Raw genomic sequence first — 18,501 nt, forward strand, 5'->3', positions numbered from 1 at the left:
CATTGGTGGGTGGGGTGCAACAGTGTTTAAGTGGGTGCTGCATATCAAAGTAAAATCAACTGCAATGCTCAGTGTTTTTTGATGCTGGGGCTGATCATTGTCTCTGTATTGCATTCTTATTATGGAGTGTTTTAATGTGGAATGATTTCCTTTATTCAGAAGTTTTTAAATGTTAGAATACAGAGATGTTGCAAACGGGGAAAACTCTTCAGGCCTGAGACGTATAGAGACATAGAGCTCATAGGCCAGAAACTCTTGAGCATCCCTGCAGACCATCTATATCCTATGAGAGAAAAAAGAAGTCGATGAACTCCTGACATGATAGATTGAAAAGAGACTGCTTAATTGGGACTGCAATGCCAAACCAGCAAAACTAGGACACTGCAAGTGATTGAAAGTGAGTGCAAGTCAGCTGAAGCGACCTTATAACATACACTTTTAATTAATTATCACATTTCTGCAGAACAGAGATCGACATATTCTGACCACAGGACCTCTGGGATACAGTCTGTGGGATTCAATCTTTAGATAAACAACAAAACAATATGTCTGTCTTACCGACCAACAGTATAACATTTTGTTATTATTTGTGCAATTTAATGTAAGTGTCTAAAATGCTCTTCTAGCTGTGCGGTCGTACTTACTGCATGCAGCTAAAGCAGACTTAAAGGTCACTCACAACTGCCTTAAGCAGAAACATCTTGTTTGAGGAATAAACAGCAGACACTGAGTTTTGTGGACTGCCGGTTAAATAGCTTGTTTATCATATATTTTTTCCTCGAAAAGCAGAGATGGACAGGTGCTGCACTCTGTTCAGCCCGTCCCCTGTAACACTGAATCAAAGGGACATCGTTGTCATCTGCCATAACATCATCGTTTTGGTTCCTGTGAATCATGGAAACACACAGTAGTTAGAGAATACCAGCCAGGACGGCCTTGCACCCTTGAAGTTATGTCCTTTGTGTGTGCTCACGTGCACATTCACAGTATCATTGTTCATGTTTTTAAAGTGTTTTTAGCTTTTAAACCAGAGCAAGGTGACATGAAAATTCCTCTCCAGAAATCGCAGTTACCCTGCAGCCACATCTCCTTTCATCTGCTAATATTCATGCAATTATCAGCGTCAGCAGCTCTCTATGAGCATTAGCAGTACCAGCATGCATACATTCATTTCTGTTTCCAGTCGGGCTTTGGGAGTGTCAAAGGACGACCTTTATATCCGTGGCGGCTCCTTTGTCTTCCTTTGCCTGATAAAATTCACCAGTTAACCGGTTTCCTGCTTTTGTTCCTCTGACCGTGAACTCTTGTTTGGGTCAGTGTTTAAGGTGTGGTGCATTGTTGAACACTGCCAGACCACCAACAAAGAGCAGAAATGAGAAAGAGCAGCAGAAATCCCCCTTGTGCTGTGTTCCACTCTGCTAGGATGCAAGCATTTTTGCATTGACAAATACTGACATTTAAAAAAGCTACAGTTGCTTAAATGGGCCCCTAACTCCAAAAATCCTGGTTTTAAATTTCTCAAGATCTTGCATGTGATCTGCTTATTAGCAGCAGTTGACTATTTCACAATAGTCAAACGAAGACAGTTATAATATGCTTAACGCTTAAATAACTTACACAGTAAAGACTTTTCAAAGTTGGCTGATCACCTTCAGCCTCTCACGGTCATACTAGACCAAGTTTATGCTGCACTACCAAAACCTTTGAGTGTACTGATCCCATTAATCTGACATTTTATTGATAAATTGCTATTTTAAGTTTTTCACTGAAATTCAAAACACCAAGCTAAAGGTGCAAAAATGCATTCACACTGCGTGTGGAGAATGTATTCACGAGCGGCATTTTCTGCACGGCTATTGTCTCTAGAAATCTGACAGATTATGATGTCATTTATGTAACTGCAGCGCTCACAAAAGGAGCCCTGGCTACTGGCAGTAGTGAAATTGCAGCTTGACCGACTGAGTGGTGTCTGCCGTGCCACTGACCCACTGCAGGGATGAGCGCAGTGTGCAGATTGCAGAGCAGCTTACTGTTCTGCGTGATTTAATAGCGCCCCTGCCCAGACTGTTTCATTAGGTAGGGCCTGCGGCGTAATGAACTGTCCCTCCCTGCGGTCCAGATGGTCTCAGATCAATTGGTGGATGCATCCACATTACAGTCTGGTCCATATCTAGCTTCTCTTCAGTTAAAACGTGGTTTGTGCTTGTAATTTAAGAGAGAACTGCAAATGACAATGAGCAGTGTTACTCTGCTTAACGTAACCAATAAACTATGACAGTTTAAGGACGTGAAACATGACCACACTATGTGAGAAGAACTTGGACACAAATCCCTAAAAAACTATGTGGGCTGGAGGCTCGTATTCTGCTCCTTAATGTTTTTCTCACATATTTTTATATTTTAAGATTCAAATCTTTTCATTGTGCGGCATTTTTTCATATCTCAAAAGACGCGTTTTGCTCTGAAAGCGCTGAACAAAGATTGCAAGTTTTGTGAGAAGTTCCCTCACAACAATAAATGTAGTGGCTTTATGCCATGTTATAGAATATATAGTATCATGTTGTGTGATATATGGTCGCCTTGACTGCGTATTCTGTGTGTTAAGCATCTGATGTGAGGAATCCACAATGAACTGGACTGACAGAAATTGTCTGTAATCCAGAGTTCATAATCCAGGGATTACTGTGTTTGCAGCTGGCATGGCATCAGCAGGCATTCCTCCTGCGGGGCGAGACCCCTCCCCCACCCCTGCCCTAAAACCAGCCTGGGTGTGGGTTTGGTGGGTAGGTTTGAGAGGGGGGTTTGGGGATTGGAGGACTCTTAATTTTGTGGCGTTTTCACTTTAAATCAGACTTCGTTTTTAATCAACTATGATCCATGAAGTCATGTTCGAAATAAATAAATAAATCACGTAACCTGTTTTGACACGTTTTCCCTTTCAGTCCTAAAAGATACATCATATTATAGTATTTTATTATTGATCTGAACCCATACTGATAAATCCATAAGCAAAAGACTCATAGAGTAGATAGTCCAATCAACTGATGTTCAATCAAACACTGCTAACATAATCCAGTGGATATTAGTCTCTCTCTCGCTCTAATCTCATGCAGTAGAGTAGAATCATTCACAACGGTTTTAATTAGTTAGTAGCGCTCATAGTTTGCAACATTTTATGCAATTAAACAGATCAAAATCCAACTTAACGTTAAATCCGCCAAATCTTCTTTTGACATTTTTTCTGTCCATTTAATTGCTTATTATAGTTATAATATTAATAGTTATATCCATATGAGCCACCCTTTATTGTAGTTCTCTGTCTAGTAGCAGTGTGCAGGCTGTTGTTAGAGGGCTGAACATTTAATGAGTTAGTAAGGTAATTATCTGCAGCTTTTTTTGTTTTGCCTCATCACATAGACACCAACTTTCACATCATTGTGCTGGGATCAGGGATGTCGCGGTGGCTGTTGTTCTATTTTCTGACTTTTTAAAGAGTAAACGATTCAAAAGTCATCGACAGATTATTCGGTAATGAAAGTTATCTATCGTTCAAACCCTGCTGTGTAACGAGGCACAAGGTGCAGAAGGATTCTGTGCAAGGAGAGACCTCCATCGTTTAATCTCCTGTTGTGGGCACTGCTGAGCACACGCTAATACATGCTTATCTGTCACTGTAAACAATTACTTTTGGAATCCACAGCTCTCATCACAATAAATGGGATGAAGATGATCCCTTACAATCGTTTTCTTTTTTTAAAATTTTGATAGCTGCGTTAAAATTAACCTCTAAGTGTTGCATGCTTGCAGGGCTCAAAAACACCCATCCAGTTATTACAGCTGGAATTTGGATTTGCATAAGTGCAACTACAGGAAATTGTGTTTATGAATATTCTCATGTGTGTGTTTGTGTTCAGGTGCCCGTGGCTGGCTCTGACCATCTGCCCTGCGGTGCCGCCATGCTGTGCCGTCCTTTTCCTTTTCGTGCTGGCCAACTTTACCATGGCAACCTTTATGGATGCCGGCGTGCTCCCAGTGGGTTAGTAATCAAAGCAAAGGGGTCATGTTTATTACGTTTACAGCAGACTCGATCACTAGTTTATTTGGGAGTTTTATTTTAGCAACTTCACATCTTGTTTCCCAGCCAGCGAGGATGAAGACAAGGATGATGAGTTCCGCGCTCCGCTGTACAAGAACGTGAACGTGAAGGGCGTCCAGGTGCGGATGAAGTGGTGCGCGTCCTGCCATTTCTACAGACCTCCACGCTGCTCCCACTGCAGCATCTGTGATCACTGTGTGGAGGTGAGCGGAAGAAAAACTAGATGATTGAGAGGGTAAAAAACCAAAAAACACAAAAACAAATGCGGTGGGAAATTGAAATGGAGGAATTGTGTGATAAGGGTGTGGAAGGCACGGAGGGACAGATCAAGAGGGAAAATGAGTTGTTGCTTCTGAGTGAGTGTAGCAGTGTGTCGGGAGGAAAGTCAATAAGGGGGATTTCTGCAGGGTGAATGATGGCCAGAGGGTGTTGGAGAGAGAGAGGGAGAGATCTCATTAATCAGGTTAATCCTTTCCTCAGATCCTTTGTGGACTCAGTAGAAATACAATTTGAAAAACGGGCTCAGACAGCATCTACTGAAAAGTATGTGTTTACAAAGCACAGCAGGTATTACTGTTCTATAGCTGCCTTTTTTATTTTTTCTCTCATTTTCTGTGTTTTTATTGTGCTGTGAGCTTTGTGTCTTTATATTTCTGTTGTGTAGCTCGTGTTTTATAGAATTTTCGGTGTACTTGTGTGCTTTTTGCATTTTAAAGGCCCTGTTTTGAATCAGCATCGCAAATTAGCTTAAGCCATAAATGCTGCAGTACGGGATACTGTTTCATGCTACATACATACAAACTGTTCTACACCATACCAGCGAAAAACTGATTTTTAGTATTTTTCCCCCTTTCTCAATCTTTCAGGACTTTGATCATCACTGTCCCTGGGTGAACAACTGCATCGGGAGGCGAAACTACCGCTACTTCTTTCTGTTTCTCTTGTCACTGACTTTTCACATGATTGGTGTCTTCACTTTTGGCCTCATATACGTGCTGCACCACATGGATGAATTATGGAAGCTGCACTGCACTGTCACGTATCCTTATGCACACTCAATATATGTGTGCAGCTATCTTTGCTTGCATATTTTGACTATTTTGTCTAACTGAGTCTAACTAGAAGTAGTTTTCCTTATCATTGCTTTTCCCAGTTTGGTAGTGATCAGTATATCGGGGCTGTTTCTGATCCCTGTCCTCGGTCTCACTGGATTCCACTTGTATCTGGTATCCAGAGGACGAACCACCAATGAACAAGTCAGTTTTTTCCATACATGTACATTACTGTTGGGAACATAGAAGCATATGAATGAAACTGAAGGACTTAATGATGTTGTATTGTACAATTCTGTGCAAAAGTCATTTACTTCCAAGGAGCCAGAATTTTAATTTTTAAAGTTGTCTTGAGCAATAGTTCTCCATGTTTTCTGAGGGTCTTTCAAACTTTTCCTTTGGACAAGGGCTGATTGTCTTCAATTATTTTCAGTCCAGGGCTTTTAACTGACTATTTCCAGAGGAATGTTTCTTTTAAAAAATATTGTTAAGCCACTAAACAATGACCTATAAATTGTCCAAGTGTAAAAAAGCACCTAACTATCTACATGAGACAGACAACTTGGCAAAGAATCAGTTTTAAACTGTATCTGTGCTTTGTTACTAGCAGCTTGTGGCAAATGCACATCATTTGTTCCCATTTCTTTAGCCGAATCTATGAAAAATGCCAAAGATAACACAGTTTGACAAGCATAAAATAGTATAGAAGTACAGAAGAGGCAAGTCTAAAAACTACTTACAGCAGATGGAGTATTAAGTATCATAAAGTCAGGTCCGTATGAAATAGGTGAAAATATAGCAAAGCACTGACTCAGGACCTGAGAGATGCATCTGACCCTTCAGCTGATCCATTTGCTGTTCACTGAAGCCTCATCAGAAATGGTCTCAGTGCAAGGCTGGCTTTCAAGAAGCCATTCTTAAGGAAGAGAAACAAGGTGAAAAGGCTGAGGTATGCCAAATTACACAAGAACTAGACTAGAAATCAGTGGCTGATGGAGTGATGAATCCACATGAGAAGTTGTTTAAATTGTCAATATGTGTGGAGGTCAGGAGAGAGGAACAAGACTGAGTGTCTACAGCTGTCTGCAAAACACGGTGGAGGCTCTGTCATGGTTTGGGCTGTATTTCAGTTGCTGGTGTTGGGAATAATCTTTACTGTTCAGCATGACAAAAACACACTGCTATTACTATAAAAGCATAGCTTGATATAAAAGCACACAACTGAACGCTATCAGTTATGGATCGGCCTCTTCAGTGGACCTCAACATTACTGAAGCAGTGTGGGATCATGTTGACAGAGAGCAGAACAAAAGACAGAATCAGCTTTGATGTCCTTCAGAGTCCTGGGGAACTATTACTGAAGACTGTGCTTCCATGTAGGTTTGCACATTTCAATAAATCACTGCACCTATTTCCCATTTTCATAACAAAATGTATGACTTTTGCACAGTACTGTATGTATACATGTAAAAACTCTAATATACTTCCTCATATTTTCACAGGTAACTGGAAAGTTTCAGGGAGGAGTAAACCCTTTTACACGTGGCTGCTGTAACAACTTGGAGCATCTAGTTTGCAGTCCCATTTCTCCAAAGTAAGAAACGTTCTCCTCCTACATCTTCTGCTTAATTTAAACCTTTAAACTAACTTTGTTTTGCTGTCTGTCTTTGTCCTGGGACACAAGGTACACAGCAAGGCCCTGTAGGAAAGCAGTCATCCACATTCAGCCTCCGTTTTTGAGGCCAGAAATTGAAAGGCAGATGCCAGTGAAAGTCAGAGGCAACGGGATACAGAGTCTCCAGAATAAGGTAAGCACGAAGAGCTTAATATTTTCACACACTTATCAAGTGATATATGATGTATGAGCTATATCTCTCATGTCTCTGGCTTTTTTTTTCTTCTGCCAGCAAACCTCAACCGGAGCTGTCAAGCTGTCAGACATCAAACAACCGAAAACTCCACCGCCGCTGCCTCCGAAACCAGACCACGGTCTGTTGAAGAGCCAAGTAGCTGCCATGGATGGTAATTTAAAATGACACATATGCTTATATCCTGTGATAAGCATGCATCTGTAAAGTGAAGCGGCCACATTTTTTGTAACATTTTTTTTAATTAAGTAAGAGAAAAGAGGGACACTTTGAGGACTTAATTATAATTTGATAAATAAACATGTACCATACTGTTGGATTGTGGGCTCATACTCTTCTTCCTGTGCAAACTGCAATGATTACTGCACCAAATGTGCAATAATTACATCTTAAAAGTTTTTTTTTTTATCAAGTCTTTTTAAAAAAGATACATCTTCTGTTATTGGAAGTACTTTTGGTTTTTGAAATCGGTAAAATGGAAACTTGTGACCCACTTTTCATAGGTTTACATCTATATTATCTATCAGAGGGCTTTTGGCGTGTGTGCTTTAGAGAGATTATGGAAAGTATTTAGAGACAAACTAATGCACTGTTGGTTTGTTTTTTATTTTTTTCCATGGGATTTGTTGATGATGAAAAACCAAGAACTCCTTTAAGCCATCTTTGCTCAGATGCATTGGCGGTTTTATTCCATACGTTTGCTGTTGCATGCCATTAATCTGAAGCTGACTTCTTTTTTAGATCCGGGGCATCATAATAAAACCGTCCTTCCTGCATCTATTCCCACCGTGCCACAGCTACGACCTGTCCTTGAGGCTATATCCAGAGGATCATCGCCTGTTCCTCCAGAACAGGTGACTTTCAGAGTTTATTCCTCAGTATATAAGTTTTGGTTTTGATTTGTGTCTGAAAGACTCTGCTGTCTGTTTTGTATTGTTGTGCTTAAGTTGCTGAAGACGTCAGATCAGCAAGGGAGCAACAAAGGTCCTGACCTCCACTCTGAGTCTAAAGGAAGCCCTGTGAGATGCAGCCAACAGGCCAGCCTGCCTGCCCAGCCTTCCCTCCAGACCAGCGCTGTCTCCAGCTCGCTGCAGCTCAACTCTCTGCCGCTGAACTCCCGTTCTCTCACCCTGAAACACACCAGTCGCAGTGGCAGCAAATCCCAGCTGCCAGCCATGCATGCTGACAATTTGGAATCCAGTCCCCGGCCTGGCATCCTGTCCTCTTCCAGCCTGCTGGCCAACCACAACACCAGCAGCAGCAGCATCTCCTATGATAATGTCATTCCTACAGACCCTCAGGCCATGGCTCAGAGAGGGGCCCCTCCAGTCAGCTACCCCCATCACTTTATGACCCTGGGCACAGACGGAAACCTGCAGCGGTCGCATCCTCGCACATACAGTCCCGTGTTTATGGGCATCAGCAGACAGTCTCCTCAGCCTCGAGATCCCTCACCTTCTTTGCAGGGTCTAACCTCCAGGGATGCCTCGCCTTCTTTCCAAGGTTTTATTCAAAGAGTCCCTTCTCCTGCTTTCCAAGGGCTGTTGCCAAGAGACCTTGCATCCCAAAGCGTAATGTCGCGAGATGTCCCACCTTTGGGTTTGGCGATGCGAGATGCTGCTTCTCAGAGTCCTCGAGGTAGTCTTCGGGATCTCATTCCTCCAGACATGACACCTCCGCTGTCTGCTGCTGCGCGCTATGATAACTTTTCAAAAGCCATCATGGCTTCTATTCATGAGAGACGGGAGCTGGAGGAGCGGGAGAGGATGCTCCGTCGCCAGGTGAGGACCCAGGCGCTCTTCAGCCCTGATATGGGGATCTATGACATCCCAAGCAGGAGAAGTTTACCACCGGACAACATTCGACCTCTGGGCTCCCGGGGACCAACTCCGCCAGCCTACGGCTCCAGGGAGTTTCTCATGAGTACGGGCGTCCTAGGTTACAACATCAGGACCTCACCTCTCTCCAGCTCGTCAACATCTTCTCTCACACATGGTCCAAAAACCTCCAGCTCTCCTCTGCAGAATAGCAGCAGCAGCCTACAAAGCAGGGGCAGGTCTTCCTCTCCGGCCTGTTACCCTCCCGAGAGGCCGGCCCCAGGCTTCCCTTCCTCTACGTCCACCCTGCCCCGCTTTTCCTCTTCCTCAACCTCCTCTGCCCCCCTGTACGCCTCCTATGCCAACACGAAACGTTCCTCTCTCCCATACTCCGGCGAGGGGAAAGACTCTGTCACTTTGGGAGCCCTGAAATGAAAAAAGAAAAGAAGAAAAGAGTCATGTTTCTGGTGGTGTGAATGACTCATCTATGCAGCGTTAGTCTCAGTCTTCACAGCTCCGCAGCGTGTAAATAAGAAGCCATTTGGGACTTCCCTTTGTAGGAGGGTGTGGGACAAATAAATACACAATGATGGATACACATAGAAACTATATTCTTGGAAGGTCATGTAAGTTTGAACAAATAAAAAAAAAAACAACCCTGTGAATCTCAGGATAGCTGTGCCTCCTCTTACAGACAGAGGGAGCTCTATAAACTCAGAAGAGCTTTGTGAAGAATACAGATTAACTTATTTGTTTGTATGTCATTTGATAATACTTTTGTGAAACAGTGTAACAATACACTTTGCCTCCTCCTGAACAACAAAAAAAGAAAACTCCCTGTTTAGTAGAATTTTGTAGCTGTTTATATGAATAAACCTATTTTGTAATTTCCACTTATGTTATTTATTTGTGATGTGAATTGCCACTAAAACACCATCCAGGGTTCCAGCAGTTCATTCAGTATAAAGGGTCTCACAATAATATTTCGCTATAAATTATAAAATTCTTCTATAATACCAAAAAAAACAAACAAACTGTGGATATACTCATAGGAACCTATAAAATGAGCAGTTGTGTCTCTACTGCCAGCCATGTTTGGGCCAATCGAAACTCTGATATGACTGCGACACATCACGTCACAAGCAAAATAACAGTATTTCCAGCAGGACGTGAGAATAAAGTGCTTTACTTCCCTTCTATGTAAAGTTTAACCACACCTGCTATAAATGAAAGCCTGCAGAGTGTGTAATAAAACTGAAAAAGGCAAAATAAATAAAGATAATAATAATAAAAAACCTCAGGCTTTAATAGAAATTGCTAGAACACATATTTGTTTAGCAATGATGATAATACAAGTGGATAAAAATATTTATATCATGAGTCCGTAAGGAGTGCGATAGGTATATTAGGGTAGTGGCGCCATACTGCCACTCTCTGCACCAAATTTGTGCACGGCACCCTCTAGTGAACAATTTCAGAAGGAGGCATAATGTTCAGCTAGAGCAGCATGATCCAGCAGATGATGCAGTTTTGGGTAAAATGCCAGAAAACAGCATGATGATGTCTATGTCAGGGGCTACGAGTAATGGAAAAGACCATAGGAGGCTCTAGCTCAAATGCAGTTTTATTACATAGTACGAGTGGGTCACATTAAGTTAATTAGAAAGAAAAAAGAAATGTCACCAAGACTTCATTCATCTACAAGAGGTGGTGTTAATGCTTCACAAGCATCAGATGAAGAATCAAGTGACAGATTTTTCTATTTTTTTCTGCTTCCGACAGCTTAAACGGGTCCGTTCTTCTGGTCGACCTTCAGCGCGAGAGCAAACTTATGACTAATTCAGTGTTTCTGGCAGAAATATTTCTGATAACAGGAACTTTTACTACGTCGAGCCCGGATAGACTGTCTTTGTTTAGGCAATAAATGACAAGATTCAACGCTCTGAGGCCAAGTTTGCAGGTGAGTTATTGTTGCGTTTGACCTCAGGGCGGACAGAAGTGCAAAGATGACAGAAAGTCTTGAAAGGCCTGAATGATTTAAAGTGCTGGCAGGAACTTCCAGCACTGCTGACAGATCTCTCACCAGTGTGGTAAATTCAAAAAAGCTCACGCTTCGCAGCTTAGTTAAAGACCTGACAACAAAAGACGTGAAACATGACACATACACACACAAAAAGGAAGCCTCTCCATTACGGTGCCAGAGTGCAACAATTAAAATGTAAACAACATTGTTAGGCAGTCATCAGAGTGCTTGTTATTGGCAAAAATGTCTAACACATTTACAGATTGCATTACACAGCCTTTTCTGTGAAGACTGTGAAGATGACAGTGAGAAACTCAGAGGGGGGAGGATGACAGACAATGTCGGGACCTTAAAAGCAATGCGAGAATCCAGGAGGAATATGAATAAGCTGCAAATTATACGAGTCACTGACATATTCTTGTCAAGGAGCTGCGAACCAGTGCTCCATGCCACTTTTTTAGAAGTGCGCTTTTATTTATTTGCAGTAGCAACAAATGTGCAGCAGTGAAACGTTGCAAAGCCCAACACTACAGTCGTAAAAAGCCATAAAAGACTCAATCAGGTCAATCGTGACGAGGCATTTCCAATTCCTCTTTAAAAGCCTTTTCAGCTTAAATGTAAAAGGATCGGGTTATTAAATATCACTTTTTTAAGATAACAGGCACATTTCTTCTCTAAAGCTCTGATTCGGGTTTATACTTGCTGTTTCCTTGGCTACTAATGTAAGAGCTAGTAGGCAGCGCTCTTTTAATATGTAAACACTGAGCTGGCTAAAGTTTAAAAAGGTGAAGCTTCAGAGTACGTAAAGTAAAACAACCCAGTGAGGACTGGTTGGATGTGTAGCAGAAGGAAAAAAGGAGCTTCCTTGGCAGCACCTCAAAGCAGTTAAAGATGCAGACATGATCAAGACGACCTGCTGAAGTTCAAACAGAGCATCAGAATGGGGAAGAAATATGGTTTAAGTGACTTTGAACATAGCATAGTTGTTGATGTCAGACGGGCTGGTGTGAGTGTTTCAGATTTTCACCACACAACCACCTCTAGGGTTTACAGAGAATGATCTGAAAAAGAGAAAATATCCAGCGAGCAGCAGTCCTCTGGGTGAAAATGTCTCGCTGATAGCAGAGGAAAACGATCAGACTGCTTTGAGCCGTAAGGAAGGGAGCAGTAAATCAGGTAACCACGTGTTACAATCACAGTATGCAGAAGAGCATCTCTTGAAGCATCTTGAAGGCTACAGCAAGCAAAGACCACACAGATCCCACTGATGTCAGCTAAGAACAGGAAACAGAGGCTACAATTTGCGCCGGTACACCAAAATTGGACAATTGTTCAGCTAAGACTTGGTTTCTGCTGTGATATTTGGATCATAGGGCCAGAATCTGGTGTAAACAACATCAAAGCATGGATCCATCCTGCCTTGTATCAACAACACAAATTTCAGGTTGCTGGTGGCGTAATGGTACGGAGGATAGTTTCTTGTAACACTTTGGGCCCAACTGAGCCTCGTTTTAATGCCATGCACAGCCTACCTGAGTGTTGTTGCTGACCACGTCCATCCTTTTATGACAACAGTTGGTTGAGGAATGTTTTTAGCACCTTGTTGAATCGGTCCCATGAAAAATTAGCCAAAAAGTAAGGTACAAGTTGTACCTAATAAAGTGGCCAGTGAGTGTAGACTTTAATTGGATAATGTCAAGATTTTTAAAATGACAGTAATTGAGTTGCTGCCTTGTCTGTTCCACTCGGCAGATGTAGGCTGTGATGCATAGTTTTGTTTGCCAAATGCAAAGAAGATGAAAAAGAAAACAAATAAAATTTTTGTGGCTGAATTGAGATTTTTCTTTCCACTCTGGACAGATGTCGTTATGAAAATGTCTGGGAAACAGCGTGGGCAAACATCACATGTCTTTAAAAAATAAGACAGCTCAGCGCTGAGACGGATGCCACGGGCTTAAAAGGGAGAAAACGTTTCTGTTTCTGCTCCATTGAAACTTAAAACAATGGCATCAATCAACACACGAACAAATCTCGGCGACGATTTTCACACTTGGTCAGGTTTTCTTCTTAAGGGTGGTTTAATTTAAAGCGCTAATGCCTTGTACTTGTTCAAATGTACATCAGGGACACAATGAAGCATCACAATCCCATTGTGACAGATGAGCACACAACACAGTAGCAGAAACCCACACATCACATCACATGCATGTGCTATGCATTTCATTTGAGGCTACATATCCAGAAGCATACATCATTCTTGTGGTTTTCATATTTTCCACTTTTCACCCTTTCGACTTCAAATCTTACTCATGCGTGTGCTGTAGAAATCACTCACTTTAATGAAATGCATTTGGATGCCATGATGTGATGTTTTTTCCTCCTTCGCTCTGTTGTTTTCTTGCTGTCTCGCCCTCCTCCCCCGTTTCCCCATCTCCAGCCTCCTTTTTTTTTCTAGCCGGGGGTAAAGTGATAATGACGGTAATGACAGGGATGCTGTGCAAAGACGGGATTGCAGGTTGTTGAGTTAGAGGAAAGGGATCAAAAGTATTCTGTGCAGGCTGTGTTGTCTGGAAAGCCCTCCATCTTACATCATGCTATTTTTACCGTCCATTACAAACATGTCTGTCTAATCTACATTGTCTCAGCTTTAATCTCAAAGTGCGAAACTATTGCAGCTTGGTTGCTGTGCAAAAAAATAAAAACATAAACCCCAAATATGCATGCTGGCGGATTTAAATGACACATCCAACTTTAAACAGTCATTAAAAGGTTTGTGTGCGCGTTGAAAGAGTTATTTGTTTCTGTAATTGTTTCCCCTGTAGAGTGAAGCGACGCACAACCCACCACGCCGGGTTTTTGAGCGCAGGCTTTTTCTCCTTTGTGCTTCTTATCAGAAATGTTTCGGTCTTATTTTTGTGTCAGTCAAAGCAGCAGTAGCTTCACTTTTTTCTGTGTTAATCAAAAGAAAAACCCTAATTATATAACAATTAATATTCAGTACTTAAACTATTGAGCTGTACTCTGTAATATATGCTTTGTGCCTCTGGATAAATGCTTCTTTTCTGCAGTGCTGCTGGTCTTCTCACATACATGTTATGGGGACTCGTGCTAACCTCTTTACATGATCTGATTTGATCCCAATCAATCCGGAAGTCGCCTAAATCTTTGATGAAACTTCTTCAATTGCAGCTGACTGACCTACATTCGTGCCAATGACTGTGGAGCTGTATCTTCCTCCCTCTCTCTCTATTTCTTTCCACCTCATTGATATGCCTGATGATCAGAGGCATCGCTGAACTAGCTGATTGTCATTTTCAGCTGCAGTGGCACTGATGCATTTCATTTCCCTCCCCGGGCTCTCTGTTGGTGTGATTAAGAAGTCGCTGCAGTGACACTCGACAAGGAGGATTTGGATTAATAGCAGCACTTGCTCTTTTTCTTTGTCAGACGGGGGCACATTTTATAATATTTACATTATTTATAAAGTCACTGGGAAGGGGATGCCACGTAGCACCGCTTGAAGCAAAGTTGCTCTCCGTGCAGGTGATGCTGGGAGGCAGCTATTGCTGTTTCTACAGGCTGCCAACGGGGCGCAGCATTTAGTCAAAGTGAAAAGTCAGGACACAAGGTAAAGCTTTGCCATCTATAGTCTGAAGACAGACTCTCAGTCTGACAGGAGCCCCTCTAGAAGCAGCAGGATTTGCACAGATTTTTTCTTCTTCTTAAGTTTCACTCGCTGAAAATAAATGTGTAGATCATCTTTAAATATTTGAATATGAAAATATGAAAGCTGACCTTTCTCTCCTGGAGCCGAATCGGTGACCTTTTCTGGTATTTCCAGCGTTATTATGCGCTCTGGGTGGCACCACCATCTGAAATATGAGCAGCATTCAACACTGCTGGCACCAATTTCCTGTGCTTTTTTTTTTCTTTTTTGTAAACTCTTATAGATGTTTTGTCTCGGTATTGAAATGAATTAGCCTCAGCTGCACATGCCAGCTGAACAGAGCAGAGGTGGGTAGTGCGGGGGTTTAATTAGGACAGAAGTCTGCGTTGAACGTGTGCCTCTGTGCGGCTGCAGGAAAAGGTTGTGAAATGCCCCGCTGAGCACCAAAGACTGTGTGGGCATTTCATTGCAATTAATGTATCACAATACACAGTGTAATGTAATATGTTTTCTTCTCTGTGGGTGTTTGTCAGCAGACCCTTCTTGCTGCACTGTACTGCTCAGCCTCAGTGTGTTTGTGTGTATAGATTATGGGCAGCAATAATTACATTCATCTCTGCCATACTGTAGAAGCAATTTAGTAGCCTTCATCACATGCACAGCAGCCACAAACGGCATTATTGAAACTTAAAGGTGATGTGTGTGACCGCAGAAGTGTGCGTGTGTGTGTTTCAGATGAAGTAATAAACAGTGCAGAACAGGGTTACTATTCACTCTTTACTTTAGAAAACATAGTTTCATGTGCATATTTGTGTAAAGGTGTGGGAAATTAATAAAAGATGTGAGAAAATCTATGAGATGAAGATATTTCCTGGTATAACAGTTGGTCAGAGTCTTGGCAAATGCTCATATATTAAATAGATTCTAAGCACTCAACAATGACCTTAACTGACACTTTGTATTCGCCACAAAGGGTCCCGGCTTTCTGAGTTTCAAGGAAAGTCTTGTAATTCATCAGTTTGTGACAAAAGAATAAATTGCACTTGTTAGACTATTAAACTATCATAAAAGGCGTGAAAAAAAAAATCGTTAAACCTTGAATCTGTGGAAAGTTTTAACCCTTTCATGTTGCGATTCTCAAAGAGGGACTTGTTTGAATGGCCTGTTTGTGCACAAAGCTGCAACGGGTAGAAATAAAAAGGTTTCTGATTTGTCATAGTGCAGTGGTAGTGTTATAAAACAATGCAGCTCAGTAGAAACATCTATTTATCTGACCCGAGTATGTAAAATAACGCATTTACCTATAAACACAGATTGCCCCAGTTTTCAGTGATTTGTCTTTGTCTGATAGATGTGCAAACTGGATACAAATTTCTGCATATAGTGCTGGCTGTTGTATTTTTAGCAACGATAGAGTCCAGTTTTACATTCTGTTCCCAATTGCACTCATTGAATAAAGAAATATTGGAGACCATGGAAACAAAGAAGAGAGAAATCTCCTATTTATCTCAGAAAGTCAGTTCTCGTATTTCTAAACAACACAGCAAAATGATGGATTATTTAAACTCTCATAAATGTACTGTAGTCTTGCTATTATGATCTGAGATGTGCTTCAGGTTTAAGAGCAGTGTATCCCTTGGAAACTAAAGTAGAGTCACTGAATACAAAACCACACTGATAGCTGAATTCTTGTCTAGATGCATGGTGCAGTTTTCCACCATGATCCACAGACCCTGAGGGGATACTGCGAGACAGGTTGATGAACGTTAAAATAATGCGGCTGTTATTGCATTAATCAGGGTCACTGAATAAAGAAGTATAAACATAAAACATGGGAAAAAATGCAAAAAGCGTTTGCAAAGTACCAAAGACACATGAATAAATATGGCGAGGGAGGACAGTGTAAATTTAAATCTAGTCCATGGACTAACATAGTATTCAATTTTTATGTATATAAATATATACTTGTGTAAGGCATATGCAATGTTTATGGAAGTCTATGGAAAATGGGGGATTACACTTATAATTTTATTTTAGCACGGCACAATAACCTACTTTTCCCTCCTTTTTTGACTTTTTATTTGCATAATATCTAATATAAATACACTGACCTGTCAATAAAAGTTGTACACTTGAATATTTCATTAGACAGGCTTTAGCTTTCATGGTGGCACACATTCGCTGTGGCATCGTTTCAATTAGCTGATGCAATGTCACAAGCTTGTTTCACCAAGATCTGCCATCGCGATTGGAGAATTGGGCCGCTGTGTAAAGTCGTCTCTAGCACATCCCAGATATTCTCAAATTTCCAATCCTCTGAGTCTCTTCGCTTGGCTGTGACTTCGCTGTGATTTTTACAGTTGACTTTTTACAATTTCAAGATTTTTTTCCAGACCACATCTCTTCTTTGAATCTGCCAGTTCAAAAATGATTCTTCCAAGTTTTAACAATGCACTGATAAGCTCTTAATCCAATATTTAGTTCAGCACCCTCCTTCGATTTTCCATTTACTTGATGCAGGCTAATAATGTGGCCCTCCTGAAATCGAGTAAAATCTTTTTCAACCCACCAGGTATGCATTCAAACATAATTAAATAATCTGTTGTCAGCAATGGATATTAATAACTCCAGTCATTATTCAGTGGTATACTTTCAGTTACTTAGTTAAATCCAGGCGGTGGTTTTACCACACAACACAAAACAAACCCACCCATTGATGGGTGTGTTTAAAACCCTTGACGGTACTGTATATCTATTGAATAATAAGTAAAACAATGAATCATCAATCAAATCATGAGATGCAGGATTGTATATTATTAATGCTTTTCAAAAATAATACCAAATAAGTAACAGCAATGGAAACAACACTAGCAAGCTGTTGATTCAGGTTGTGCTTAACTGGTTCACGTCCTCTCTGATTAAATGAAAAATGTTTATTTAAGCAAAAAATGATCAGTCCAAGCTGGCCAGAGTGAGGCACTAATTAGGGGCAGCTCTACTATGCTGATGACACCCAGGTTTATATCTATTTAAAGCCAAATGCTGCTCTCCTCTCTCTACCAGCTGTTTTCAAGCAAATTGTAAGTCTTGATGTCATTTTTGACAGTACAGTCTCCTTTGATGGTGTCACACCCCATCTTTATGCACCCGTTCCCCTGTTGATCAGACCTTGATTTCTTTTTTTCTTGTCACAAATAAAAGCCTTGAATAAAAGTACCCAAGAAAAAACATAATATTAATATAAAATTTCTTTAAAAACTGACAAATTGAAAGTATTTTCTTCAAAAATCTGCAAGCAGTCTTAGGTGTGTTGCACGCATTTTGCAGTGATTACAGCAGCAACATCATGGAAAATTCCTGAATGTTAATGTCCCCACACCCCCGCACTCTCTAATATTTAATGGCACTCTACAGCGTTTATGATCTGTTCACTAATTGATTAAACAAATAAAAATGCAGAGCAGCATCAAGACTTTGCTGATGTTATCGAGGAATTTGGTAATATTTCTTTTAGAATCAATAAATTCATGTCCCTTTTCAGTGTACCTGGACTACAGGAAATACTTTTATTTTGATGTTATTCTTAAGTAGGTGATTTATTTCCTACACATGAAATCTTTCAGCAACACCATTTCACACCCCCACGTGCTGTTTTATCAACAGCTGCTGAAGTATTGACGTCTGCACATGTTTGAGCTGGACTTTGCTGTCTGGGTCAAAGCAGAGAAAACTAATTTATTTAGCTCATGTGGCTTATTTATTACATCCTCATCCTCTTTTTTTTTCTTTTGCTGCTACTGTCATTATGTTTTGCTGTAGTACTGGATATTTATTTGGTGCTTATTTTCAAATGAATGCCATAGTAGATGAATGACACCTGATGATTAAACATGTGGCAAACCCAGCGGAGGAAGGTCTCCAAACACTGAAAATGTCTATGGTAGTTGGTGTGCTGAGGCTCAAATGGGTGAGAGAGGG

At 41.1% G+C, this 18,501-nt stretch overlaps 1 protein-coding gene across 1 annotated transcript in view; it reads left to right on the forward strand.

Annotated features, from left to right (window-relative positions):
- The window catches only part of zdhhc8a (zDHHC palmitoyltransferase 8a), a 12,465-nt gene extending 2,760 nt beyond the window's left edge, over positions 1–9,705 (forward strand). The window contains exons 2-10 of the mRNA XM_005735186.1: positions 3,915–4,036; positions 4,142–4,299; positions 4,963–5,135; positions 5,250–5,352; positions 6,651–6,742; positions 6,833–6,956; positions 7,056–7,170; positions 7,758–7,870; positions 7,964–9,705. Of these exons, the coding sequence (XP_005735243.1) occupies positions 3,915–4,036; positions 4,142–4,299; positions 4,963–5,135; positions 5,250–5,352; positions 6,651–6,742; positions 6,833–6,956; positions 7,056–7,170; positions 7,758–7,870; positions 7,964–9,268 (2,305 nt within the window). The 3' untranslated portion in view covers positions 9,269–9,705. The remainder of the gene's footprint in view (positions 1–3,914; positions 4,037–4,141; positions 4,300–4,962; positions 5,136–5,249; positions 5,353–6,650; positions 6,743–6,832; positions 6,957–7,055; positions 7,171–7,757; positions 7,871–7,963) is intronic.
- The last annotated feature ends 8,796 nt before the right edge of the window (positions 9,706–18,501 follow it).

The sequence above is a fragment of the Pundamilia nyererei genome, unplaced genomic scaffold (assembly GCF_000239375.1).
Source record: "Pundamilia nyererei isolate P.nyererei 1_Seehausen unplaced genomic scaffold, PunNye1.0 scaffold00063, whole genome shotgun sequence".
Classification (NCBI taxonomy): domain Eukaryota; kingdom Metazoa; phylum Chordata; class Actinopteri; order Cichliformes; family Cichlidae; genus Pundamilia; species Pundamilia nyererei.